The following is a 28,000-nucleotide window of genomic DNA, read 5'->3' as shown; positions in this document are numbered from 1 at the left end:
AATTTTATCATTTTACATTTAATTGATAAATCGAAAATATTAAAACTGGAGACAAAGTTAAAAATTAAAAAAAAATATTTTTTGTTCTGGGTTCAATAGATGGCGCAGTGTGAAGACAAATTGAAGCAAAATTAAGATTGTTGAGCAAACATTTTTTTTACATAATAACACATGGCATGGCACAACATAATGGCAAACACACTGGCACCATTGCACCACCGCTTTTGCTAGAGCTTTTTGATTTACTTTCAGCTTCATATTCGTACTTTCCACGAGCATTGGCGTAACCACCCTGGGACAAAAAAAAAGAAAGAAAATTGTACTACATCATTTCGACTAAATCCTCTAAAAATTACCTGAGCTCTCCAAGCAGCCGCACTTTGTTCATTCTTTGCAAATAGTTCATGACCTGGTGGATAATAAACAGGTGGACCAGCAATGTTTTTCGTAGGCACTTTCGGTTCGACAATAGCGACAGCTTTTCCCGTAGCTAACGATGTGTTTACTTCTTTCCGGGGAGTATACGGTTCGTCGCCTGTTCGTCCATTTTGCTACATATTCAAACGAACGTTATCTGACTGAAACCGGCTACTTATTCTGTAATACTTACATCTCCCAAAGTAGCCAACAAATCGTCGAGCCTCTTCGGAGGAGTTCCATCAACTTGACTATGGTCAAGACCATCCGTTGGGAACGGTGCCAACAATGGTTGCCGATCGTCTGGATGGCCATGAACATTTCTTGTGGTTGTTGATGTGTTGGTGATGTACTTGTATGTCGTCGATGATGGTTCGGTTGGATATCCTTGTGGCGGCAATGCATTATTCGGATAATCGTTTTGTGGATATCTGTCATAAGGTGGACCGCTACCGGGTGGTCCGTACACAGTGTTTTTAGTGTTGCTGATTTCTTTCTTGTAAAGATACGTGTGCTTCGGGCCTGGATGTCCAGCTGGAAGGCTAGGATCGTGTGGGAAAACTGGAACTCCACCAGCTGGCGGATGATGAACATTTGTATTGGTGTTCGTTACGTCATGTTTGTAAACTACGGTCGATTGGCTTGGTGGAGAGTTAGGATATCCTCGATTCGGAGACGGATATACGTTGTTGGATGAAGTGTCTCGGGTTTCTCGCTTGTAGATGACAGTTTTGTTGGTTGTCGGTTCCGGTAATGGTGAGCGAGGACGATTATCATTCGGGTAGCCTGAGTAACCATCAGTTCTGTTGATCGTATTGTAGTTCTCGGTTTTGTATATAGTCGTTTGATTGCTTCCTGGTGGCGGAACGTCGCGTTCAGCAAATGTAGTCGTGTTATTGGTATTATACGTGTCATTCTGATACTTGAAATGCTTGTTTGTCGACACCTGAGTATCGCCGGGAATCTCGTAAGTGAAAGTTTTAATCTAAGCAAAGAAAAGAAGTTTAGAAATGGACCTCCTAATATCTTGTCATATTCAGCCAAACTTACGGTTGTAGTCACTTTAGTTCCCGGTCCTGGCATAATATTTCCAGCCAATGGCAATTCGTTCAATTCGTTTGTCAAGTTGCTCGTATTCACATCGACAATTTCGTTGTATGGCACAATTTGCTGTTCAACCTTTCTCGTATTTGTGTTGTAATTGTTGTACGATCGGTTGATGGTCGACGTCGATGAAACAACATTATCGACGATCGGTTCAGATTCATAAGATACATCGCGTGTAACTTTCGTTTCAATATTTTTCTCATAAACTGGACTACGATTTCTTGATCTCGACTGATGTGTGGTCGTCTTTTCGGTCGTTATGATGGGCGATAAATTATAATCTCGGCTCATGGATGATTTGCTGACGCCATCAGTAGAGTTTGAGGTATACGTTCTGGTTGTTTTGGTAACACGAGAATTCGGCTCACTGTAAAAATGGTTGTTAGAAGGTCAGCCTGTGACACGAACGTTTCATGTACGAGGGAAGCCTAGCTAGTGTTTTCAAAGCGAAACGATCACTGTACTCAAAGGAATACTAAAACTGGTTCCAGTAGAAGCAGAAGTTGGAAAAGCGATCATATATGCACAGAGAGTGAGTTGATGATCAAAGCACTTATGTCACCAGTTACGACATTGAAATTGATCAAAGAGCTAAAAGTGACCCTATAGCTGAGCCTGAGAAACTCTAGAATAAATCGAAACGAAAATGCAGATGAGTTGGCCCAACAAGGCTTTGCGTCTGCAATTCAGTCCAGACCGTATCATCCCAATACCACATTCATTCTGTACAATAAAAGAATGGGTGTTCCGACATCCAACAAAAATTGAGTCAAAGAGCTACTGGACATGGACCGGAATCGCATTAGGAAAGTGGTAGGTGCGATTACCGAACACTGTGCCTGCAAAATCTTTTCATTCTGAAACGTAGGACATTAGGAAGTCGTGTGGTTCAACCTTCTGAAGTGCCCAGAATGTGACCTATCGCGCTGGATTGGTTTCTGTCTGGAACTGGAAACTTTAGGTGATTTATATGATGAACAGAAGAGGGAGCAATGGATCATTAGATCTGGAAACAGATCACCTCAACCTGATCAATCTATAAATGTCAGAGTTATAGTCCTGGCTATAGCCCATTGGCCCAATATTCTTGAAAGTTCTCACTCTTTCCAGACTAAGGAAACACTTCCGCCCAACACGCTTTAATACATTTTTTTAGGCGTAAAATCCATGTTTAAAACTATTTCGTTAGGATCAGAATGCATCATTTCTAAGTTTTTAATTTGACCTTAAATTAATTTCGTAGAACATGAGCCTGAACTATAAATTTCACAGCGAGTAATAAACAGAGTATCTGAAATGAGGTACTTAAAATAATTAAACTTACAGTAATCCTGAGTCGATGCCAACGTTGGAGAAATTTTTATCTGTAAACAACACAACGATTCTATAAATAAGATTTCGTACAGGAGAATATTAATGAAAATCACTGTGGTCGAGTGTGAAAAACGACTTTCATTGCGCCAATATTATTACTAGTCATCGAAATGAATCATGCCAAAAAGAAAAACAAGCGGAGAGAGAGAGAGAGAACATAACGAACAATTAATTTAGATCGTAATTATGCATTACGTGGATGTTTAATGTGGCAATAATTTTGTAAATTTTGTTGTGATTTTACCCCGTCAACATTGAAGTGGGTATTCTTAACTATGCAAACACAACATTGATGACAACAAAAAACAAACCTCGATCCAAAGATGCATCTCGTTCATGCTTCAAATCCAGCAACAGTGTATCGAGTGAATTTATATTTTTCTGCAGATCTGCCTGAGATGGCGTGATACCATTGGAGGATGATGAGTATTCGTAATGAGATGCCTTATACATTGAACGTTTTTCCTTTTGAAATATTCATCAAGATTAGCGGAGGTTTGGAGTATATTAAATGAGCCACTTACACCACCAGGACTAACGGATCGTTCTCTGATAATTGTGCTAGTGTTGGACGGCGACAGATATTGAACATCGCGAGATTTTGACGAGTAGCTGCTCTCGTTCTTCGAATTTGTAACGCTTGATTGTAGATCGTCTAAGAGATAGTCTGGAATGGTAAAAAAACAACAAAATGACTATAATTCCTCGGAAATGGAACAGTGCATTTTATGATGTTGATAGGTAGACGAAGGTTCATAATAATGTTTTGCCAGTCAATTTTATTCAGCGGATAATAGCAGGTTACTGGATGCAGGATGCTGCGAAAGTAGTTCATTACATGATGCAACAATTTTGTGATAAAAGTGCTCTCACAAGTGTGTGTTTGAGCAACAAGCTTCGGTAACCGTCTTTTCGACAAATGTGGAGTATAGAGAGTATATATCCAATCCGAATACGAGGTACACAACTACACTTGTCGAAAAAAAAATTGCCGAAACAAATTGCTCAGAAAGACACAAGTGCGCCATCCAGCAAAACCATCCAATGTATTCTGGCTTACTACCTACTGCATGCGAAAGTTCGTTTTTACGTAGGAAAATGTAAACTTGAACCGAGAATAGTCCACATACTATGTTACGTACCTGCGGAAAAATTTGCTTATCCACGGGGGAAGTTCTCCATAGTGAGTAACCACAAATACAGTGACATAAAGTGCACTTTACCGCGCGCTGGCATGTAATGGTTCATTTTCGCATGGGCAAATCGATACATAATGGTAAAACTTTGGCATGGGGTAGGTAGTAAAAATAATGCTCATGGTAAGTTCATGTTTCCTAAGAAAAATTACTCTTCTTCAGCTACTTTTAAATTACAAAGTGAACTGTAATTGATCGTTTGTACTTTGAACATGACATCATATTAAAAATCGTGTACATGCTTTGTGGCATATATTTTTCTTATTAAGCAGCGATGAATTTTCTTTTGTGATTTGTTTTTATAGTAGAACAAAATTTATGGTTTTTTCCATAAAATTTGCAAATTAATCCAAACTATTTTTTCATTATTAAAAAAAAAGCGAATTCCGAGACAATTCATTTGAGGATATCCGTTTGAAACGTTCTTTTTCCAATTCAAACACCCAAAACAAATACTCGTCTGCACAGAGCATAATCATATTTTGTTCGAAATAATTTACAAACACAAAATTTGTATACGTAGAAACGTCTGTCTCATATTTTATTTAAATCTCAAACTATTTTCTACATGGGAACAACATACACCATGCACCGAGATAATATATATCTGTTGAATGGTCGAATTTATTTGTTTAAAAGTGTAAAATACAACTTGCTGAAATTAAACTCATACGGTTCGTAAATAAAATCGTGACTCACCCAAGTTGTTATCAACGTCTGTGACGCCATTGTTTGGTGAAAGAGGTCGTGTTGGATGTAATACTCTAACGACATTGGATGTTGAATAGTCTTCATGGCGTTGTCTAGTGGTCATCCTGTACATTGTAAAGATAAGTATTCAAACAAAAATTTTAAATTGTAAAATGTTGAATGCACGTTAAATAAAAGGATTTCCTATTGTGTCTCCAAACATTGTTGAAACGTGTAGGAGAACAGGGATTATTTTTGGAAATTTTAATTTTGAGAAATTCTGATAATTTCAGAATATTCCTGAAAAAAATTCTGTGAAAATTTTTTCTCATTTTTGAGATTTAAAATTCTTCAAAAATAAGCCCTGTTGGAAAGTGAGAACGAATATTGTGAAAAAGCACTCTGATTCAACGATTTTAAAATATATTTTCTCAAAGGTAGATAGTGGATTTATTCAATCGGCTACACAATGTAGCAAAGCCATATGCTGACAACTACATAAAGAAGTAGAGATTAGTAGAAGGTAGATAGAAACGTTAAGGACGAGCTAGGGATGACCTTAATCGTTTATTGAAAATGTGAAAAAAAATTGATGGTGAAAGCTAAACTTTGCTGAAATACGCCTTACGAATGTTTAATAAAGTCTACACATTTATCCAACATCCTATACGGGTAGTATCCCAATTTTTCATTTCACCTTGCTGTCCTTTCATCAATTTTTAAACTCTATTTTATACTTAATGTTCCGAGCATATTAGACACTGTATAATATTCTGCTTTATGTGTGTGCTATGCGTACAATATGCCGCAAATAATTCAATTTTGTATGATGATGATACATATCATGACGCTTATTTTTTACGATCCGTAAACCATCCAGCGACATTGACACCATTTTTCGCTTTCTGTGAAATTCTGTGAATTATTGCTGTTGCTACTTTTGGAAATTTACGTTCATAAAGAATGCATTACTGCAAAAAGCTTTTCATCATTTGCGAATACATCACACCCGTTGACGATAACAAGTGACGAACTGTACATCATACAGACAGATTGTGTCATTGTGATGTTTATTTATAGAAAATTTTAAAAGTGTTTATGTTTGGGAAGTTAGTTTTATGACGTTAGACACTGAGGAGTTATTTTTGATCGTATACAGGATGTCAAGCATCGAAGGTGGTTTTTTCGGTAATTTATGATGAAACATTTAGCCTTCAATTCACTTATTTTACATGAAAAGGAACATGCTAAGGATACCATCTAAGAGTAAATTACGTGAAATAATTGTGAGATGTTACTTGGATATAATATTTTGTAAATCCGTCCCTCATCACCGTCTTAAATTTTGCACATTCACACGTCAAAAATCATAAATATGGAATTATTTCTAGTACTCTCACTAGCAAACAAAATTCATTTTGACGCTGTTAAAACCCCACCATATTTCTTTGTTTGTAGAATCATGCACTGTTGACTAGTTTTTAATTTTACGTGTAAATTGCAAAGGCTAGAGAGCGTATTGCTATTTTCTAATTATTCCAATTCTAAAGTTCTTTTAATTTAATTTATCAATTTTCCGGATGACTGACGTAATTCATTCACTTTTGCATGATAAACATAGGGTGTGTCAAATTTTCTAAAACGTCAAGATGGGCTTCTTGACCCACATCGTCTGTCTCAGCGAGTTCTCTAGAAAATTTTAACGCAAAAAAATATCGGTTAGTGTCCAAGACGGTTTTTTTGGGGTACTCTAAGGGCTCTTGCGACTTCACAAATGATCCAATTGTTATGAAAATGGTACCAATAGAATATCTAAGGTACCTGCTAACTACTATGTCAAAAAGACAAAACTTTCGCGGGTGTGGATATTTTTGTAATTTTTTCAAGCGTTTGATTTTGAATTAGCTTTTGTAATAGCACATTGTGACGTTTTGATTAGGAGTCTAGACACGATAAAAAGGTCAGGAGAAATAGGTAATGTACTCGAGCTATTGCCCATAAAGTGAAAAACATGAGCTTTTAACCGATATTTTTAAAAAGTTTTTTTTAGAAAATTTGACGATCGCACAGAACATACATATAACTCGATCAACCTGTCAACAATGACAAGCAAAATGGGATATAATAATTAAATCTGTTACTTCATTTGATTATAACTTACGTTTTTGCTACAAAATCTTTTACTTCATTTGTTTTCAATGCTGTATACTTTAGGGAGGTCACGCAGATGCAGATACTCGCGTTACACACCACGTTTCATACAAAAAATTCACCACCCCATACAAATTCAATTTTGGTGAATTTGTTTGTATGGAAAAGGTGTGTTCCCGCGTATCTAATAAAATGGCGATCTGCGTGACCTCCCCAAAGTTTATAGCCTTTACATGCATTCTTTACTGTAAGAAGGCATCGCTTATTTCTAGCGTCGTTGGACTACTTAACAATGTATTGGAAATTGTTCTAATAATTCAATTTTCTTTTTTTTTGATTCAACAGCACTTGAATTTTAAACATAGCTCTATCTTATGTTTATGAGGAAATGAAAATCCAAACAACGGTTATTTCAAACACACAAAAAAATCGAAATTAAACCTAACAATGAATTTCAACACATTTCCAGACCTACCATCTCGACGATATATCACTAGGTCCCACCTGTTGGGCGGGTCGGGTCCCTTGACTGATAATTTTTCCAAAATAATTAACCAATTATATTACACTATTATAAATATCTTAATTTATTTTAACTGATTTTTTCATCTCATATCAGATTAATCGTCTACAACGTGACAAAGAAGCGCATCCGACAAAGACACAATGAAATTCTATTGTGTTTTAAAGCCTTTTTCAGTGATCACATTTTCATTGAAAGAACGTTCGTGCCTATTTTTCAAATATACGTTGGCTCTCATCGCAATTTTACGAGTGTAAAAATCTTACCAAATCAAAATGACATTTGACACCGCCAAAATTAACTGCTTTATTTTTTTCTATTACTCTGCTTGATACTTTGCCGCAAACTGCTCGCTCGTCCGAGCTGTCTAATATTGCAGTACGATACCGCAACTCGTGTGAACTTCACACTCGTCAGAGTTGTCTAATATTAGGTTTGGTCTAATCGCAAACTTCTCGCTTGTCCGAGCTGTCTAATATTGCAATACTATACCGAAACTCGTGTGAATTACGACCCTCGCTTCGCTCGGGCCGCAAACTTCACACTCGTGAGTTGTCTAATATTAGGTTTGGTCTAATCGCAAACTTCTCGCAAGGCCGAGCTGTCTAATATTGCAATATGATACCGCAACTCGTGTGAATTACGACCCTCGCTTCGCTCGGGCCGTAACCTTCACACTCGTCGAAGTTGCCTAATGTTAGAATTGCTTGACTTTTGTAATACTATATACTCACTGTATAGATATATGCTGCTTGTTAATTATCAAATATAAAAATCAACTATCAAATATCAAATACCAATAATCGAATATCAATGATATTGTTCATTTATTACATTGCATTTCTATTTTTTGGGGTAACTTCCGAAGCGTTGATCACACATAGCTTATCGTCGAACTTAACCTTCCAAATGTCAGATGTATAATTTTAGGAACCAAAATTTTTCACTATTTTCTGCCAGTCAAGGGAATAAGACATTAAATTATCAATTGTCAACAGAGTAAAATCCTGTTTTTCTGGAATAGTTTCCAGATACTTAGGCCCACATGACCTATCTTCCAACTATCTTTGTGTGGTTACAAACATTTCAGTGAAGGGAATTATCAATTACCAATAATTATCAATTATAAGCAGCGTAAAATGAATTTTTCTGGAATAGCTTTCAGATCCTTAGGCCCGACATGGTCCATCTTTGAATTCCATTCCTCGTCGATTAAAACAAATTTTATTAAAATCGGTTAAGAATGACTCAAGTCATCTCAAGTCGTGACAAATAGACTACAAACAATTACGTTTCTCATAACATTTCATAAAATGTCACAACACATTAAATTATCAATATTAATTTTCAATTAACATGTATTATCAATTATCAACAGAGTAAAATCCTGTTTTTCTGGAATAGTTTCCAGAACCTTATCCCGACATGGCCCATCTTTGAAATTAACCTCAGGAATCCCATTCCTCGTCGATTAAAAAAAAATCATAAAAATTGGTTATGAATTAATCAAGTTATCGTGATTACAAAAAAAATAGGTTACAAACAATTACGTTTTCCTTCACATTTCATACATTTTTAAGTTACAAACATTTTATGGTATTTTCTGGCGTAAGACCCTTGACTTTCAGCCAAGGGAACAATATTATTACCAATTATCAGTTATTACAGTTACATTTTATATAATAATATCACCACAACATATTAAATTATCAAAATATCAATTATCAGCACTGTATTATCAATTACAATTATCAACAATTAAAATTATCAATAAAATCATGTTTTTCTGGAATAGTTTCCAGAACCTTATCCCGACATGGCTCATCTTCGAACTTAACCTCAGGAATTTCATTCCTCGTCGATTAAAAAAAAAATCATCAAAATCGGTTAAGAGTTACTCAAGTTATCGTCGTGACAAAAAAAAAAAAATATTTCAAACATTTAAAGTTTTGATAATTTTTCATACACTGTATGGTTACTAACATTTTAGGGTATTTTCTGGCATAAGACCCTTGACTTTCAGTCAAGGGAATTATCAATTATCATCAATTAACAAATATCACCATAACATTTCAAACACTCTCATTTTCTGGGAGAACTTCCGAATCCTTGGTCACATATAGCTCATCTTCGAACTTGACCTCAAGATTTTCATTCCACACATTTTAAAAAAAGTTTCATCCAAATCGATTGATTTTTACTCAAGTTATCTTGCTCGCAAGAAAAAAAATTTCAGACATTTAACGTTTTTTCATACATTTTCTGGGATAACTTCCGAATCCTTGGTCAGATATAGCTCATCTTCGAACTTGACCTCAAGATTTTCATTCCACACATTTTAAAAAAAGTTTCATCCAAATCGATTGATTTTTACTCGAGTTATCTTGCTCGCAAGCAGAAAATTTTACAGATATTTAAACGTTTTTTCTAACATTTTTCATACAGTTCCATTTTCACATCATCATCATCATAGTGTAGACATTTTTCGGCTATTTTCCGGCGTAAGACCCTTGACTTTCAGTCAAGGGAATAACAACAATAAAAAAAAACTAAATCAACAAATTATCATAAAATAAACTATCTCTCTGTGTGATGCCATCCTAAAACCGAATAGGAAATATCAAACGACAGATTGAAATTTAATGTGGTATCCGAAGGTGTTCCATTTGATCGATCCCATTAAATGTCTATTATTGACTTTTCCGTTAAAATATTTCAATTATTCGAAATGATGACTGATTTGGGAAATTGAATTATGTGTTCGTGTAACAATGAGATGTGTTATGGTTTTATTCTATATTATATGCACATTTTATATTTCGTATAAAGAGGCAGGAACGACGTCCCACTCGAATAATTATGTACGCTAATGTGGTTAAAGTTTTGACAATCGGCAATCAAACATCGCTTTATTTCGTTTATTTGAAAATTAAATGTGCTAATGGAGCGTTGTAAGAAGTGTTAAATGTTATAGACTTTTGCACTTTAATTTTTGATTGTATGTAAATTAATTGAAACTAAATTATGTAAATGATTAATTTGATGTAATTAACAGGTCGTTAATCTTTGTTATGGGAATAACTATGGGGTAGAGACTAAGATTAACAAATAATTTCGATTAGAAGTTTGTAAATCGAATTCTCACAAGACAATTATATTCTCCGAGTATAATCCCAAATAACGCCAGACGCATTCACGAAACAATTAACAATTTCAGTTTACTGTTGTGGAAACTTTGTTTCAAAGCGTCAAGTTTGATGTTCTTGGCTCGTATAAATGAATCGTTTCACCAAAAATTGTAATGATAATGAAAGTTGCAATTCACCTTGCAACATACATCTTTGGAAAGGAAAATACTAAAGCAACTTGAAACTATAAACTTCAACAACCATCTATCTATTTAATTGCACTTTCTAGAAACTTTACGTGAAGTGGAATTAATGTTTTGTTTCCAGATTACTGAGTAATCACTCCTCTAGAAAAATCGTTCATCAACCCCCCAATAAAAATGTTTGTTGGCGAGATACCACACATGAAGAAAAATGGTCAGGAATCAGTGTGAGTATAACTACTTCTTCCACATTTTGAACTAGGTGTTTAAAGGTTTAACAAATATTTTCTTGGTTATCATGATGATATTTACAATTCGATAAGAAGTATCGTGTTGAGCTTATCATGGAAATGATTAGCAAGACAAGATTCTTTGTTAAGCGGGAGTAATGAAATTTAAATTTTGTTATTAATTGGATAATGTAACTAACATAATTACTGCTGTGTACAGAAGTATACCATGTTTGCTACTAAACTAACACTAAGGTCAAACCAGATAGTTCAATAACGATAAAAATAACAATTTGTTGAATATTTTACGAAAACAGAGTAATGTATCGACACATTACACGTTTTTTTCGGTCTTTATACACATCACCGTATTATACTCTCAACTTTATTTATACTTTATGTTATTCATCTATATAATGTACACACACACAGCATCCCAAGGTAAAATTTTATATATTTTCATACTTGAATTAGCGGATATTTCCAATTTTTCACAGTTTACACTTTTTTAAGTGTATATCGAAAACCATAATGTTTCTGTAGAAACGCATCTTTAAGTCATTCCATTTCAATGGAATCGAAATGTCTCACCTGCGACCCAGACACATAAACAATCAAACGTATCTGCAAGACCATTTGATCAAACAACTTCACAAATTGACACTCGATTATTTACAAGCGAATAAGAAGATTTTCCTTGTCTTCCACGAAAAAAAATCGATAACTTTCTGAGTTATGTGCATTTTATCAAACATATGCTTTTCATTCGCTGTGTGGCGTGTGTTTTCTTTTCGTTTTAAGTACATATCAGAGTCGCAGTTCAAGTACCTATGGACTTAAGAAAAACATAATAAAAATTTAATCTTATACTCTGCAATGCACATAAGGTATCCGAATGAATGTTCAACGAACAGTTTCGATTTATTCATAATCGGAGGCAATGTGTTTTCCGATGAATTAATATGTGAAACGATATTTTGTTTGTAACATAAATATGTTGGCATCGTAGGCATAGTTTTTTCTCTGAATTGAAGATGTAATCATCGTAGTAAATGCCAATAATTATAACATAAAGGCAATGTCCTATATGTGACGCACTAGCAAGTTGTATTTAGTAGGTTATATTAATGGGTAGTTTTCAGAACGTTCTGCGGAAATGTTTCTTTTGTAAACAGTTAAGCTGTTAAGCATTGTGCCTATTTTCGAGAAAATGGGTATTTTCTTGAATTTTCTTGCAAACTTTCTCGAATTTCTCGAAAAGTGTTTTCAAGAAAATTCGGGAAATTTCAAGAAAATATTTTCTCAAAAATAGATTCTCCTAGTTTGCGGGGCATTTTTTGATTCTTAAATATTACGTTGGCTGCGAATAGTAGAAAAACGTAATTGAACATTCGAGCGAGATCTGAATACGGGCGTCGATCACCTGCTTATCGATAACGATTGCAGGAAGAAACGACGTGCTCGTGATATACTTGCCGTCTATGAAAGGTTAACCAACCAAAGGTTATAGTCTATTAAAAACTTAGTATTGGTATAGATTTGATTCTAGTTCTTACGAATGTTGCATACACATTAGAAATAAAATCCTCAAACCTCTGAAATAACAAAATTCATCATCGTGAAATTTTAATAACTATTCACATATTTTACAACGTCTGTAACATTCTTCAAATACATAAGAATAAGTTACAAGCTATAGGAATGATGAACACGTGTATAACTAATGGAATATATTGAGCTACGACTAAATGGAGCAACTTTTCATACGAACATTATTTCATTTAACTAAAAAAAGTAATACTGGTGGTAAATCGTCTAATTCGTTCAATAATTTGTTCGTACGACCATTCGAATCCCAATGCAGAAATCACACGTGAGAGCAATTTTATGTGAAGTGACTGCAGCAATAATCTGACAAAATCTCATTTACTCGTTCCCATGGTAACGTGAATTTGATTAAGAAATTAGTGTAACAACCGTAAAAATTCTAATCAAGTGAAATGAACGTAATTGAACATAAAATCAAGCATTGCACACATCACTCCTTCATTTTGCTAATAGGAAAGGCAAACAGAAATTTTATTGTAATATTTTTATGTACTCAAACATCATCAGCACCACTGCTATCCACTAATATTTAAAAAAAAAAAATAAACTTTGTTGGTCTAATTATTTCGATTTACACTTTGGAATTTCTAAATATTTGCAATTACATTCCAGTTGTATTCTAAACGAAACTAGTCTCGATTACCAGCGGATTCGCAAACAAAATACAACATTTATAAATAAGCAATAATCAATCATTTATCCGCAAATTGTTGTAATCATCATGATCTGACCTGATTAAAGATTGATGAAAAACGGAAAAACTAATCTTCCCTACAAACAATAACGATGTGTTCGAAACAGCGTTGCAACTACATAATTTTCTAAAAATACGAACAACTAAAATCGAATGCACAATGAATAATTTTCTGTTCTTTCTTTGGAACATTTGTATTTCACATACATATTTGCCGAGCATAATGTAACTCTACTGAACGGTAACCGGCCGCTTTTATTATAAAACGTGGGTTTTATAACGTAATGTTCGGATTATCTTTTGTATTGTTGAAGATGGTGAACGTGGAAACGTAAAAGCTTAAACGTTTCTACTGAAAAGAGTCGCTATTTAGAAATAAATGTTTACATTGCAGGAATAACTCGTTATGTATATTGGATGTGAATTTCAGAATTAGGGTCGAGTAAAGTCGGACTTATCCCGTTCATTTCCAGGTATAGCCTTTGAAGTATTGCGGCGGGTACTTTTTATTCGACAATTTACATAGCTCTTTCCCGACTTGACTGAAAATAATATGAATGTGTTAAGTAGGTACGATTATTTCAAAAATATCTTCGACTCTTTCAAAATCGCTATTTTCTGTATGAAAAGCTAAATTTAGATTTTTTTTCGGTATACTACACACTATATTATCTGTGTGGCATGTAATTTGGCTAAGATATAGGTTGAAAAACAAAAAGGAAAATCCACATGAAAAATGATTGTGAATAATCAAAGTCAGTCTAATGTGTTGTTGTTGTTGTGGTCGATTAAAATACTTTTTTATGCAAACAAACGTTTCTCATATTAACAAAACAATCAGATAAATCAAATTCTCTCTGAGTGGATTCTTTTTATTCGAAAGAAATTGAATTAAATGTATAGAAGCGGGCGTATTATTTTGCCATTATTTCAAACAATTTTCCTTATCTGGAGATATGTAACCATTGAATCCAGTTAAACAGGAAAATAACTGTACAAATTAGGGATGAAAACATTCATTGTGTCTTTGTAAATTCGATTCTATACCATCAACATTCCATCCACACAAAGCCAACCGAAATGACTTCATTTTCATTCTATAACACTTAAATAATGCAAACGATTTATTCGTGGAATGGTGGAATCAATAATAAAAAATATTTAAATTCGTAAGCGACACATTTTATCACCTTATATCGACCGTTCATTATATACAAATTTGCGTGGTCGTCGTTACGATATGCTGAAAACAATTTAATACGTTGGCGTCACAGAAAATAATAATGAGTCTTACGGCAATTCAACACAAAACCATATGTTCTGTGAGCCAGAATTACATCTCGATGAATAAAAATTTCAGTTTTAAGAATCTGCGGTGAACAGCTTCTTTTTGTGAAATAAAATTCCGTAAAATTGAACGAAATGGTACTCGTGACTCGTGTGGTGATTGTTTTCATTGAGATTAAAGCTGAAGGGAATTTTACGAAGGTCTTTACGAATGCATTTTATGATGTGAATTTAATGAAAATTTATTTTTTTTATTATTTTTTTTTTCAAAATCATTATTTCTTTGTGAAATGGGTGTAGAATTAACAAGAAATTCTGCAGTAGAATACTTTTTCCACCCTTTGTTGGCTGGTATTTGCATATATGCAAATGTTTTATGTCAGATAGAGCTCATGTGTCTTTTTGATATAAAAGAACGGGAAATGGAAGCGAAGCCGTTAATGGTTTTATATGCTTTGTAATCCATTTTCGCTACGTACATCGTCGTCTTTTATGGCACTCTAATGTGAACCATTGCTATCAGTAAAATAATAGATTCAATGATCTTAATTCTGAAAACTTCCTTCAAGAAAATATTTTTTGATTGTAAAGCTTATATTAAAAAGAAAAATGAATGTGCTGTTATAGTTCTGTATGTATCTGGTTTCTCTATCTATAACCTGATCATTGTAAGAATATTCAATTTAGAGATGTGATTCACACGATTAATCTAGCAGACGAGATTCAACCGTCGATAGGTACCAAACGGTGTCTGTCTATGACATGTATTTGAATTATTTTTCGTAAACATTATATCTTTGCGCTGGTAAGAGCTGGATTATCACCGCACGGAAATCATAAGATCAATTTCCGATGCACTTGCCCTTTTCATTCATCATAATTAATGAAGTATCCGTAAAAATTGTTTAACTATAATATCTGTGTATATCATTAAACAATGTTATACATGCAATGTAGTCAGGATTTTCTATACAGATAATGTTGACGTTAAATATAACCAATTTAACAGTTTGCGTGTTAATTTTCATTAACAACTTTCAGTAGCTATTATGTATAAATTTTTGGTTGGCTGCTGGTAGTAAAATTCAATTAATAATTTTGTCGGAATTATTTCTGGTGCTGACAACACTGTAATGTTAGGTTTATTTTAATTAATTCAAACCTTCCATAATCATCACTGTCGAAAATTTTGAAATCAATAAACCTCAACATTGATGTAAGGGATAAATCGATTCAAAAGAAGATTGGAGGTAGAACGTAAGATGAATATACCAAAATATGAGGCACTTCAATCACAATAATGATGTCATTTCGAATTACCAGTTTCACCTGGTCCCACACGGTCACACATTTTAGTAAATTGCTTTTACTGCAATTACATCAGCAGTGAAAAATCATTTTTACTCACTGCCTACCGGGAAATGAGTCATTACTTTATTGACATTTATGAACGGTAAAACTCACTTTCCGGAGGTATTAGTGACTAAAATTGCCTACGTTATTGTTTAGAATTTTGTATTTTGCCCTGTGTGGTTGCATCCCTCGCCGTCGACTCGAGCTGTAAATGTCCCACTTGGCAAAATAAAAGGTTCTAAACAAGGACGAGATCTACTATTGCTACTATGGCGTAAAGCCTGTCAAAGCACCAAGATTGTAATAGACAAAATAGTTGTGACAGTAGAACGTGTAATTTCACATTTTTACAGTGTTTCAGGGTCGGGCGATTAGAGTAAAACCTATACTCTATTTGAATTGGAAATATTCTACTACTATGCTAGTTGCTGTAGGCCTGCATATCTCGGACAAGCAATTTCTTAGCAATGCCGTAATGTATATACTATTGTGCTAACATGTCAGGCTGTGTTTGTTTGTTTGTTCAGTAAATACAAGTAAAGTTTCATTTAGACGTCAGAAGTGATGTTGCGATACAACCATGGTTGTCATTCGAAAATTCGAACAAAGATTAGAGTGAATTAAAGAATTAGAACGGTTTGTTGTTAAAATTTTATGTCAACTGTGCGAAAATATATAAAAGAAAAATTAAATGAAAATGTGGAATTTTAATAAAATCCAAACGCAATATATCCGACCAAAGACGTAAATGCAAATTTCACGTTTATTTTCAGTCGCTAAAATCTAGATGTGTTTAATAACAGAAAGTAAACTGGGAATCAGTATATTTAGCAGCAAAAAATAAACTCATAAATCATTTAAAAATCCTGTCATGTATGTATATAGAAGGGCTTCAGCCAAGGTTACGTTCATTCCGACATAATTTATGCTCCTCGCAAAAAGGCAATTCAAGTCTAACTTTTGTGTTAAAAAAATATTCTTGTTTACAATAGGCGTCAACACCATAAAAAATTTTCATCCAACATTATTATACTTGCGTGAGCGGTTTAAATGATACCTCAATATTGACATTAAATAAACCGATGGATTACGTAATTTATCCAATAATGCACTTTTTTCAACACTCTAGCGGTTAGCTGAACACATTTTCTCTAAAGACTTGATTAATGAGCAATGACTCTCATTATCAACAATGCAAGAACTCATTCACAAACATCAAAAATGTTGATATAAGATATGCATTCGTAGCATTTCATGTGGTACTGGTACAGCATAAGACTCTATAATGAAAACGAACGTTTTTGGTGTCATATAACACGATATTATAAAAAGACATATGCTAGACTTTTGTTGAAATAAATCAAAGAAGACGACTAACAAAATTTTATTCACAAAATTGGATGATCTTAAAAATCATAAAAAAATTAGTTTTTAATACCGCACCTTTCACAAGTTTTATCTTAAATCCACGTTCAAAAGAAATCAAAAAAAAAATTAAGAAAAAAATAATAAAATCAGAAATAAAACGAGAGAATCAACGCACGCGACTACACAACCGCATAGAAATATTTCTCGAGCAAGACTGATCAGTCAATTTGAATTTTAAATTCGTCTTACTTAAGCGATGTATGGTAAACAAGAAATGTATCGTCGCGGTGTTTTATTTTTAGCTTAAGTACGTAACACTGAGAGAATTGAGTATAAAAAGTACTCAACGAAAATACATTGAAAGAATTAATCCGAATGGATAAGTCGTGATCGCGAATAATGCATTAAGACGGTGACGTAATATGTTTTTCTTAGAGATGAAGATCTGTTTCTGGCTGTGTTTTTTTATATATTATAAATACAGTTGTGTGTGCTTGAATGACAGTGTTCATTACAATAAGGTCCAAATCGTTTCCATTCAGAACTAGTAATTTCTAAGAGAAAATCAATGTCAAATGAGTGGGAGTACTCATTCATTAAAATAAATACACAACTACTATTCACCTGTTAGCACGGTACACGGTACAGGTATACAAACTGGTTTTTTTTTAGCGAACACAGACCAATTTTTAATAAGGTTTTATTCAATTTTGATTGCCAAAAATGGTAACAATATTGATGGTTTGTTGGATGCATATATTGCTTAAATTTTAATTCGCAAAATGTCACGATTACAACCTTCTACTATATAGATTTTGGCCATGCTAGAAATGATTCGTTTTTAATAATTTATTCAATGAACACAATCACACAATCGCACATTATACTCGGGACAGGTTTCGAAGTTTAAAATTTAAAGTTTAAATGGTTTTGCAAATTTACACAGCTTCAATTTAGGTGTCATTCACAAAGTGCGCGCACAAAAAATTACGAATTTCAGATCTCTACCATCGCACACAAAAAAAGTTTGAACGATTTCATGAAAATTTGTTAAGCACAAACTTTCTTCTGACCCTCCCCCCACTTAATGAATGCATTTTGTGAATGTACCCTTAACTAATATGTCTTCTAAAAATTATTATTTTTTATTGGTAAAGGGATCGCAGTTCGAAACGAGTCCCAAGCTCATATAAATTCTTCTAAGGTTAAAGATGCATTCGTCTTACCGACTTCGGCGTAAATCTTTGTGTGTTTTTTTGTAAAAATGCTTGATATAAAGTGTTTTGATTGATTTTGTATAAAAAGTATTTTAAGTGCTGAAATTGCTGTTCTTCTGTAAACTACGAAACCTGGAAACAGGTACGTCATGTGTGCACAATGTTTCAGATTTCAAACGAATTGTTCTTCTGTACTTTTAAGTCTCTTTTAAAGTTTAGTTCTTAATGAAACACAATAAAGCTCAATTGAAAAATAAATAGAAATGTATTATCTTCAACAATAACCTTCCTGGAACATGTGTTTCAAGGGTGAAACGCCAGGGGCGGATCAAGAAAATTTTCTGACGTGGACACTTCAAATTTAAAAATGTTATGTAGCCTCCTACAATGGACTCGGCAGAGTAATAAATATTATGCACGTATGACAAAGCGGTCGAGGCTTGCCGAGACGGCTTGTCGTACGTGCATATTCTTTTTTATCGCATAAGCGAAAACGAGACAACAAGATATGCGAATGACACTTTGACAATTTACAGAAGTATAATGTTTTTTTATATACAGTCTTTAACATTTCAAATGTCTCACTGTCATTTTTTTCAAAGAATATCATTGTGAATTCGCAATGACACAATGAAATTCTCAGAAACATTTGACAATGAGACATTTTAAATGTTAAAGACTGTATCCTAGGTGAATAATTTTTTCGGGGAGTCAGACCGCGTATGTGATAATATATATTATGCACCTGTTGCCAAGATTGATATTTTGACGTGTAGGACATTATTGCCCTAGCCGAAGGCGTGGGCCATAATGCCTACACGTCAAAATAACAGTCTGGCAATAGGTGCATATCATATTTTATCTGTCGAGAACAGATATATCGAGATAAACAAAAACTCCCTAGAGGGATAAGCTCGAGATTATCGTTCTAGACAGATAAATAATATTATTGCACTGATTAAAAATTGTACTGTTAGACCGCCCCTGTTTCTACATTTCGGACAATTTTTTTTTAAATCGGTGCTTAGAATCTTTCTGCCAGTCGCTCTTTAATCATTCAGCAAGAGGACTAAAAAACAGAAGATTTCGTCAAAGTAACCGGCAGAATCGGTGGGTTGATAAGTAGTTTTCGTTTATATTTTCTATTTGTGATCCAACAATTCAAAACTTTTGATGCACAAAGCCTTGCAGCGTCCATTGTCACCTAATGACAAACAATGCAAAATAACGAAATAAATCAGAATTATCAAATCTTAGATTCTAGATCGAAAAAGGTACAATTATTATCGACAATATATGCCACCTATAAAATGTTTAATTAGTAGACAAGACCAACATTACTAAAGGAATGGAAATCTAGAGCTTTCGCAAGTTTACTTTAAAATATATTTTTTTTTAACAATCGTAATCATAAACCATAAACTTTTCATTCATTAATTTACCGTTACCGTTAGTTTTGTCAAGCTCACGTTGAGTGTAATATTCTCATTCCCTACTCGAAATTCGTTTCAACCACTACATTCGTCGAGATTACATCTGTAATTATTGCAATCACTAATGCTCGCTTTGAACACTCTGAATATTAGATTACACAAGTCATTTTCTCAGAAAATAAAACCTTATATATCCAAAATGTTTCACACATAAATTCCATGGGCGACAACGAGTTGCGCACAATCACCCACTTGTTGTATTGTTGTAGTTTGCTTTACCTTCTATGTAGATGACGTGATATGAACAATGTAACACAGCAAACAAATTATGAAAAATGGCATTCAACCCCGATATCTATGACACGAACGTATTACACACAGGGTTTGAATCTAATACAACTTGACCATTCATACTCATTTTGCTGGAACGATATCGTAGAAAACGCAACACCAAAGGTATCATAAACAACTGCATATATTCTGTGCTATCGAAAACGGAAAATTGGTTCAATTTTCCACACAAAAATAAGCATACGATGCGAGAATGTAAAACAATCTTACTCTTTGTATTAGTTCCTCGTTATGACTGTTACAACGGCGTATACACATGCGGTCATGGTAGTGCGGAAAAGTCTGAATAACCGAGAGATCTCTTTCTGTTGGTTTAGTTGAGAGCTTGCCGTTAAGCTGTGTGGTCGTACCATATTCGTTTATCGTGTGTGCGTTGTGTTGAAATTCAGGTATAAAATTTTGATGAAATTTTAATGAAAAAGCTTTTGATATCTACATTATATACATGGTTAAAGACTTTATGTGTGCAACGCTTTTTTTTCTTTTTTTTTTGGAAAATCAATTGTATTTCTTGAGTGTTTTTAAAGTGATTTTTGGGTGCAAAATTTTTATGGTTTTAGATAATTTTTACAAAGTGAAATTTTATGAGAACGAAGGGAAAACTGTGAAATTTATTGCTCAAAGGAAAAGGCACAACGAAAAAAAGGACGAAAGGAATTTTTTCTTATTTATTAAAGATTCGTGTAATTTTTCTTCTATATGATTAATTGATAAAGAAATTTCGAACGAACAAGTTTGAATGGGATTCGCTAATTCAATGAATAAGAAATGTTTCGTAGTCATCTACGTATACGTACACACTTGCCATATCCTAGGATTCATTGATTCATTAAATTGAAAGCACTTTAATAATACTGGAATGAACCGAATGTTGTTTTGTTATCAACCAGCATTATAATCGACTTTCATTTGCTATACACACCAGCAGCAATGTTGCTGGTTTTATTCTATTAAAGCTGATAGACATGATACAGGAACAGGCAATTTAAAATCTCGACGCTGCTGGCAATTGAATTGGCAAATTATTTTTATTGTATACTTCAAACAAACTGTATTAAGCATTTAAATTTATTTATGGCAATCAGTGGCTTTCTGTATCAATCTTGATAGCATCTAAAAAAATTGTCTTAAAATCCAGTGTAGTCGTCGTTCTATGCGCTGATAATAATGTAACATTAAGGGTTATATACTACTTGTCATTCAAGTGAATATTATTTTGGATCGATTAGAATCTGTATTTTTCGAATTTTAGGATTTCGTATTCAGACTGGAAGTGAATCTACATATTTATATTGTTCAGATCTGATGTTTGCTAAGCTATAGTGACTATCGGCTGGAAACCCTATTTTGACTTTACGAAACATATTTACTTATATGAAACACATGTGTTCATTAATGTTGATCAGATTTTAAAATAGAGTTGTTCTAACATCACAATGATATCATTGATGTCGCAATGATATAACGTCATAATATTACGATTTCAACCAAAAATTGACCGATTTAAAATTGGTCAATTCTACAAAACAAAATTTTACTTTACAATATTCAAGACAAAGCGTTATATACTAATGTCTGCTATACCATGTAAAGAGAACATGAGATCCTTGGACTTTCCATTGTGCTTTGTAAAAGGAAGATAGAATCGACCAAATTTAAATCGACCAATTTTTGGTTGAAGCTTCATCGTCATAATGATAACCATTCTTCTTGTAAATGTTTTGCCGTTGTGTGCGTATGACGCTCTAAAAGCAATATAAGCAACTAGTAACAATTTTTACGTATAATATTAATTTACGTACATATACTATTGTCGAGAAAATATTTACTCATTTCATGTATCCTCAGGGGTGTAAACAGCTATTTTCTCACTCTCAAAAGTAGAAGCGATTCTTGTCGATTCTTGTCATCCCTTTAGAATTAGTCATTTACATAAGAAGCAGTAATATGTTGAAAATTCACGAGAGTGTGACATTTCATTTTTATCCTGTGTTCTGTAATGACGTTTGGAGGGCGTCGAAAGAAGTAGAATGTAAATGTTTCCTACACAACTCTCTACTTTTGCAGTCACTTGTTTTTGACTCGGTCTACGAACAGAACCGAACACACACTGAAGAGAAAACTGCTCTGGAAAGTCATAGTACAGTTTCCAGAAAAGTCACTATACAAATACACGTAAAGTCAAAATCATTGACTCACCTTGACTCTCAGCTTCATACAAAGTCACAAAATTATGGTTCAGCGTTTTCCGATATAGTTTCCTACTCGTCATACACGTCCAAAAAAAAATATCTTCCCCATTGCGTAAATGGCCTAAATGGGATTGCGGCAGTTGCTAACAGATTATTCTCAAGAAAAGAGCGTAGACCTTTATTCTTACTCAATTTTATTGACCCTTCATTCCGTGCCCAATCCACAATAGCCGATTTAGCGCAACGCTTAATGTTTCATTCCGAATAATTTCCCATCTACGAAATTTGTTCTAATGATTTTATTAATGAATTACTCTACTCTTCATTATAGCCAGAAAGAAAATCCACAGGAATTCGATTATTATACTCGAAGGAAAAATTAATGAAAAAGCCCATCATGCATAATCCCGTATTGTTGATATTTATACGTTGCGTATACCTACATCACATTATAGAGATGTTCGTTTTTGTTTCATTTTTCGGTGTTAAAAATGAGGCTTAGAGAAAACCAGCATGTATGTTTTTCCACAATATATTTGACAACTGAGCCTTTGTTTGGGGTATTATTATTCTCTGTCGTTTCGGTTTCCTACCAAAAAAATATATAAATTCGTTTAGATAAAGTAAAGCTTCCATTAAATCTGTACCATGGATATTTATGAAGGACATTCCCGTGAGACTTTATTTACGAGTATTTTCAACAAATCCAATGTTGCAGACTATATATTGCCTTTTACAGGAATAACAGAGCCGGCTTTTTTGGTGATTGAATCTGATTTTATTTTGTGATACAGAATGTATTTTGTTACCTATCACCCGAAACATTTTCTTGACATATACGTCACTTAAAAAATTTTATTTTATGAAAAATGTAGCGGAAAATATTCAAATCACTACATGCTATGTACTGGTAAACTATAAAAAAAAGTTAAAGCATGGAGAATATGTTTACCCGTCCATTTTTCGCTATATTTTTTGCATTATTCAACCATCCAACGCATACATTTTCCGTTTGAACAGTTACTTGCACAATTTTAGCTTAAAAGTTTTTCATTTTGAATCTTGATATTTTTGCATCATATTACGTTAGGTTCGGAGTTTTTTACGTAAAAATACCTGTTACCTAGCTACATGCTATTTTTCAAGGTAATCCAATAGTAGATTACATATCAACAACACAAATCACTCTTGCAAGACCCATGTGAACGTTGCTCATTTTAAGATAACACGTAATTTACATACATCTCTGAACCGAAATTTTATATCCTGATTACGTTGTTGGAGCCAGTTGAAATTTCATTTTACTTAAGAGGGAAATAGTCTGCAACAGGACGAAAAAATGTTGCGGTCGTCAGGTTAAACGACTATTTTAAACATACGCAGTGAAAGAAAATGTATGGGTAGGGTATCATACGATTGGTCGACAGAATATAACCCAAGTTGTTTTATTGAAAAGTACAGGTATTTGATAAGTCGTTTATTTGTGGCGATGGAAATAATGTGACGTTGGAGTATTTATAGATTTAAATTTACTGCTATTATGTACTTATACTCACCCTTCAACATGAAATATAACGATCCACTTATATATACGAAAGTCTACTTTCAACGATGAAATGATACTGATGATGAGAACTAAAAATGTTTCTGCCCTTTGACAGACTACGAATATATCGTTAGGATAGCTATCGAATGTATTAATTGATTTGATCTAAGTCATAACACTCATTTCACATTCTTTGTGATTTAAGACAGTCACTATCTCGAGGTCATTAATTATTTCAGTCGTCGTTGTCGATAACAGACAACATTGCCATTCGTAGAAGGTGAAATTCCCATTGATTGATCATTGCGTGAGTGTTTCGTTGAGTGAACAAACATATGTTTCAATTGTTCATCGCTCGAGGATATTTTTCATCGCGAGCGATTTTTTTTGTATTTTATTGAAAACATATCGAAAAACATGTTTACCATCATATTTTGCCGGATAAACAACCCCGATGCAATGAATGTGTATCGAAGTTGAATAATTCCGGACACACCAAATAAACGGAAATCGTGGAAAATATGTGATTTTAACTGATCGTAATTTTATTCGATTCGCGAATGTTTAGACTGTTTGTTACAATGTTGTAAATTATTAAATTTGAATTTTCATTTAATTTTGATAATTTGTTTATAACAGCCCCTCATTTCTAAAACGGCACATATTTGATAATCTGATATACAATTTAATTGTGATGTTTATTTGGTATGTAACATAATTAGAACAAACCTGGAAACAAATCGTAAAAAAAAAAAAATCACCTGCAAAAAAGTATTCGATGTCAACTTTTGAATAATGACATGGAAAATATTGAAGAAATTTGAATTTATGGTGTTGCCATGTATAATAATCAAAATGTATTACGGTACCTACCAAGTCGTCATAAAATGTATAATATATATGTGAGTTACAACAAACAAAAAACGACAGACTTGCGTGGCTTTCGCTAATTACTATCGACCCTTGTTAGTCTATTACGGATAATTATTATATTTGAATATTTGGGTTGTTTAGTCTGGCTTATATTTCTGAATTTACATTGTTATTCCGATTACATTTGATAAAGTCTAACACAATCACAATCAACTCCGGCAATCGATTATTCGTACAAAATGAACCTATCTGAGGAGCTCAATTTATTATAATGGTCATGGATTTGGAAAAGTTTGCACTTCATTTTAGTCGCATGTACACTTTGTGAGAACTTTCATTTGCATTTCTTTTCCAACGACATCTTAACACGGAATCACATGGAATATAATGGCACGAAATGTATTGATTGTTACATCGAACGAATACAGGGAGGAAAATTGAAGACTCTCAATTTAAATGTAAATCGTGATCCTTCGCAGCACATAACCTTTTGAAGTGCTATTCAATCTCCAATTGGGAATACGTTTTTTTTTCGTTCTTCATTTCGAAAGTCGATACTATTTTTCTCTTCCACCATTATATTTTATGAGATTTCCATTAAAGGTTTTACGACCCAGATTGGTTTTCATTTTGTTTTAAATAGATTATTGGCAATTTCAAAAGTTGCACTTTAAGTGGATGAAACAAATATGTTCAGGAGAAGGTTTAACATTTATGTAGCACAATCGTTATCAGCGAATAAAGATAGAAGATGTGGTTACTCATATTTAAGTGTTAAGCGCAATACAAACGATATTTTATGTCTTCTGATTAGGGAGTGTTATGATCTACATTCACATATTGAGTTTACCAAATGAAACCCTCAATTCTTATGTCTTATAATTTGTAAGGAGTCAGAAGAAAAAACTCAAGTCACAGTAAGTTTTTAACTTTTTCCTGGATCATGTTTGTTTCATTCGTTCCACATGAATTTCATCACATAAAAGTAGCGATTAGTTACATTTATTTCATTCTATTTCATACGTACGAGTGAGTGAGTGAGTGCAACGTCTCAATTTACTTCTCTTCTGTCCTGCTAGGACAGTTGAAAGCATAGAGCTTTACTCGAACGGGACATAGTGGCGCTGATGCTAATCGACACTCAAAAATTACATGGGCACACAGACATGTTTTAAATGCGCCACCTCCCGAGTGTAACTCTGTGGTTATAAGAATATAAAACGATAAAACAAAATGAAGTAAAATATGTAGTATCAAACACTAAGCAATACTTTGAACAATTGAAGTAAAACATTGAACAATTCCAACGAGATACAGTTTCTAAAAAGGTCTAGCTTGAATTCACATAATTAAAAAATAAAGTTCTGGGTTTCGAAGTTTGGCTAATAAAACAGCCTTGCATTTTAATAGACTCACTTACGTAGTTTCCTTACTACTCTCTTCGTAAATTTTACGATTCAATAAATACGTTTATGAGTAGAGAGGATGTGTTTTGTTTAAATTGTTAGATCGCATAATTCCTTCTCGGTTTCACATTAATTATGCTTTGTTTACTGAACTGTTAGTCTTCAGAATTCATTTTAATGTTTTAGTATTACGAGCTTTTTAAAATGTTAAGTCATAAATATTTTATTATGCAGAAAATAAAACAAAAAATTTAATTGGATTCCTTGCACAAATTAGACCTTACCAGCATATAGTAAATGTATAGTGACAGTAACTACGGTGATGAAGTTGAGAAATTAAGTTTTCGTCAGAAATTTGAAAATATATGTGTCGATCATTTAAAAAGGTTTTGTTGACTTTGGTAATTGCCCGAGAGGTTTCGTGACCATGTTTATGTAGTAGCCGTAAACAAATAAAAACAAGTAGAAAATCCCTATTACTGAGTTTTGGTAAGGTATAATATACAAATTAACGAGGTGATAATATACATCGAGGGCAACATCACTAAATGGCATATCTCCGATATCTCACAAACTAATGATCCGATTTTAATATGTTTTCTTCCCTGAAAATTAGTAAAAGATTATGAATTTTGAGCCCGACATAAAGTCCATCGGCCATATGGTTTAGAAGTTAGACTAAATAGTAATACAAATATTTTGTTCAAGTGCTGAAACAAAGTAAATACGAAATGTCTAATAGTGTAAGTATAAGTAAGTAAGTACCATAAATCTATGGTCCTCGGAAATCGGGGCCAACATTTATTTGTATGGATTATTTTTCAAATTTTCAAATTTGACGTTCGATCGATGTATCAATGTGTTGGTTTATTTTGTGTATGTTATACATACGTAATGTCGGTTTACTTCAGCTTCAGTTTTACGTCTACGTATTGCCAGGCTATATCTATTTAATCTAAGATTCAGAAGATGTTGTCGAAAACTAGTTTTTTTTACAAAAATTTTGTAAGAAATTTATGAATCTAAAGCCTATTTTGATAAAATTTAATTTTTCCCTGAAAGGTAGGAAAAAGGGAATGAATTTTCCGCATGACAATCAATCGACCATATAGTTCGGAAGATACTGTCAAAAAACTGAAATGCCTCTGGAGAATCGGACGAAAAATGCTAATTTCACCGAAATTGAGCTCTAAATTCATAACTTTTTAGGTAGCTTTCATTGAAAAAAAGTTTATCGAAGTTCAGTACTGATGTTGCCCTTGATATCAGGATTGGTAAATTTTTGCAGATGCTTGATTTTGTTGCCGTACTTTTGCCGATTCTAAAGGAAATGATGATTTGCTCATTTACTAGAAAAAGTAATATTAAAATCAATGTCGTCCAATGTAATATAATGTCGCGGTCGGATTGCATTAAACGTATAAATAATCATCAAAATTGCCGAAAACGTGATCCACAAGTTATCATTCAAGAGACAAAAAATATAATAACTTTTATTGTATTTTTAGAAAAAAGTAATTTATATTCACTGACAAAAATAGAACTCCTAATTGTGAATGTAAGCGTTTTATGAAATGTTCATTTTTGCAACAAAGAAAAAAGTAGAAAATCCACCCAGTCATATTTAAATGAAGCGCTCCTCCGGTACTATTA

General features: G+C 33.4%; 2 protein-coding genes and 1 long non-coding RNA gene across 10 annotated transcripts in view; 2 read left to right on the top strand and 1 right to left on the bottom strand.

Annotated features, from left to right (window-relative positions):
- Positions 1 to 28,000, top strand: part of LOC119081525 — a 298,236-nt gene that overhangs the window by 185,286 nt on the left and 84,950 nt on the right. Inside the window, exon 2 of the long non-coding RNA XR_005088498.1 lies at positions 19,083 to 19,091. This is a non-coding gene — a long non-coding RNA (uncharacterized LOC119081525). The remainder of the gene's footprint in view (positions 1 to 19,082; positions 19,092 to 28,000) is intronic.
- Positions 22 to 17,558, bottom strand: LOC119081417. Of its 2 annotated transcripts, none has more exons than XM_037190318.1 (9): positions 17,405 to 17,558; positions 4,794 to 4,909; positions 3,423 to 3,565; positions 3,210 to 3,363; positions 2,849 to 2,888; positions 1,468 to 1,891; positions 611 to 1,402; positions 357 to 551; positions 22 to 292 (listed from the first exon to the last, which is right to left on the bottom strand). In XM_037190318.1, exons 2-9 carry the CDS (start codon positions 4,906 to 4,908, stop codon positions 158 to 160), a joined length of 1,998 nt encoding a protein of 665 aa, XP_037046213.1. In that variant the 5' UTR covers position 4,909; positions 17,405 to 17,558; the 3' UTR covers positions 22 to 157. The 2 variants fall into 2 exon arrangements, with proteins under 2 accessions (XP_037046213.1, XP_037046212.1); XM_037190317.1 differs by lacking the exon at positions 17,405 to 17,558 and adding an exon at positions 17,019 to 17,047.
- LOC119081435 (protein artichoke) overlaps positions 20,628 to 28,000 on the top strand; it is a 50,546-nt gene continuing 43,173 nt past the window's right edge. For 2 of the 7 annotated variants that reach the window (XM_037190364.1, XM_037190363.1), the window contains exon 1: positions 20,636 to 20,719. The gene's annotated coding sequence lies outside the window, so the exon portion shown is untranslated. Of the gene's footprint in view, positions 20,720 to 28,000 lie in introns of all 7 variants that reach the window. The other 5 variants (XM_037190362.1, XM_037190359.1, XM_037190365.1 and 2 more) reach the window with 4 other exon arrangements.

This window comes from Bradysia coprophila, unplaced genomic scaffold (assembly GCF_014529535.1).
Source record: "Bradysia coprophila strain Holo2 unplaced genomic scaffold, BU_Bcop_v1 contig_358, whole genome shotgun sequence".
NCBI lineage: Eukaryota > Metazoa > Arthropoda > Insecta > Diptera > Sciaridae > Bradysia > Bradysia coprophila.
The sequence above is the reverse complement of the archived record's forward strand: the minus strand, read 5'-3'. Positions and strand labels throughout refer to the sequence as shown.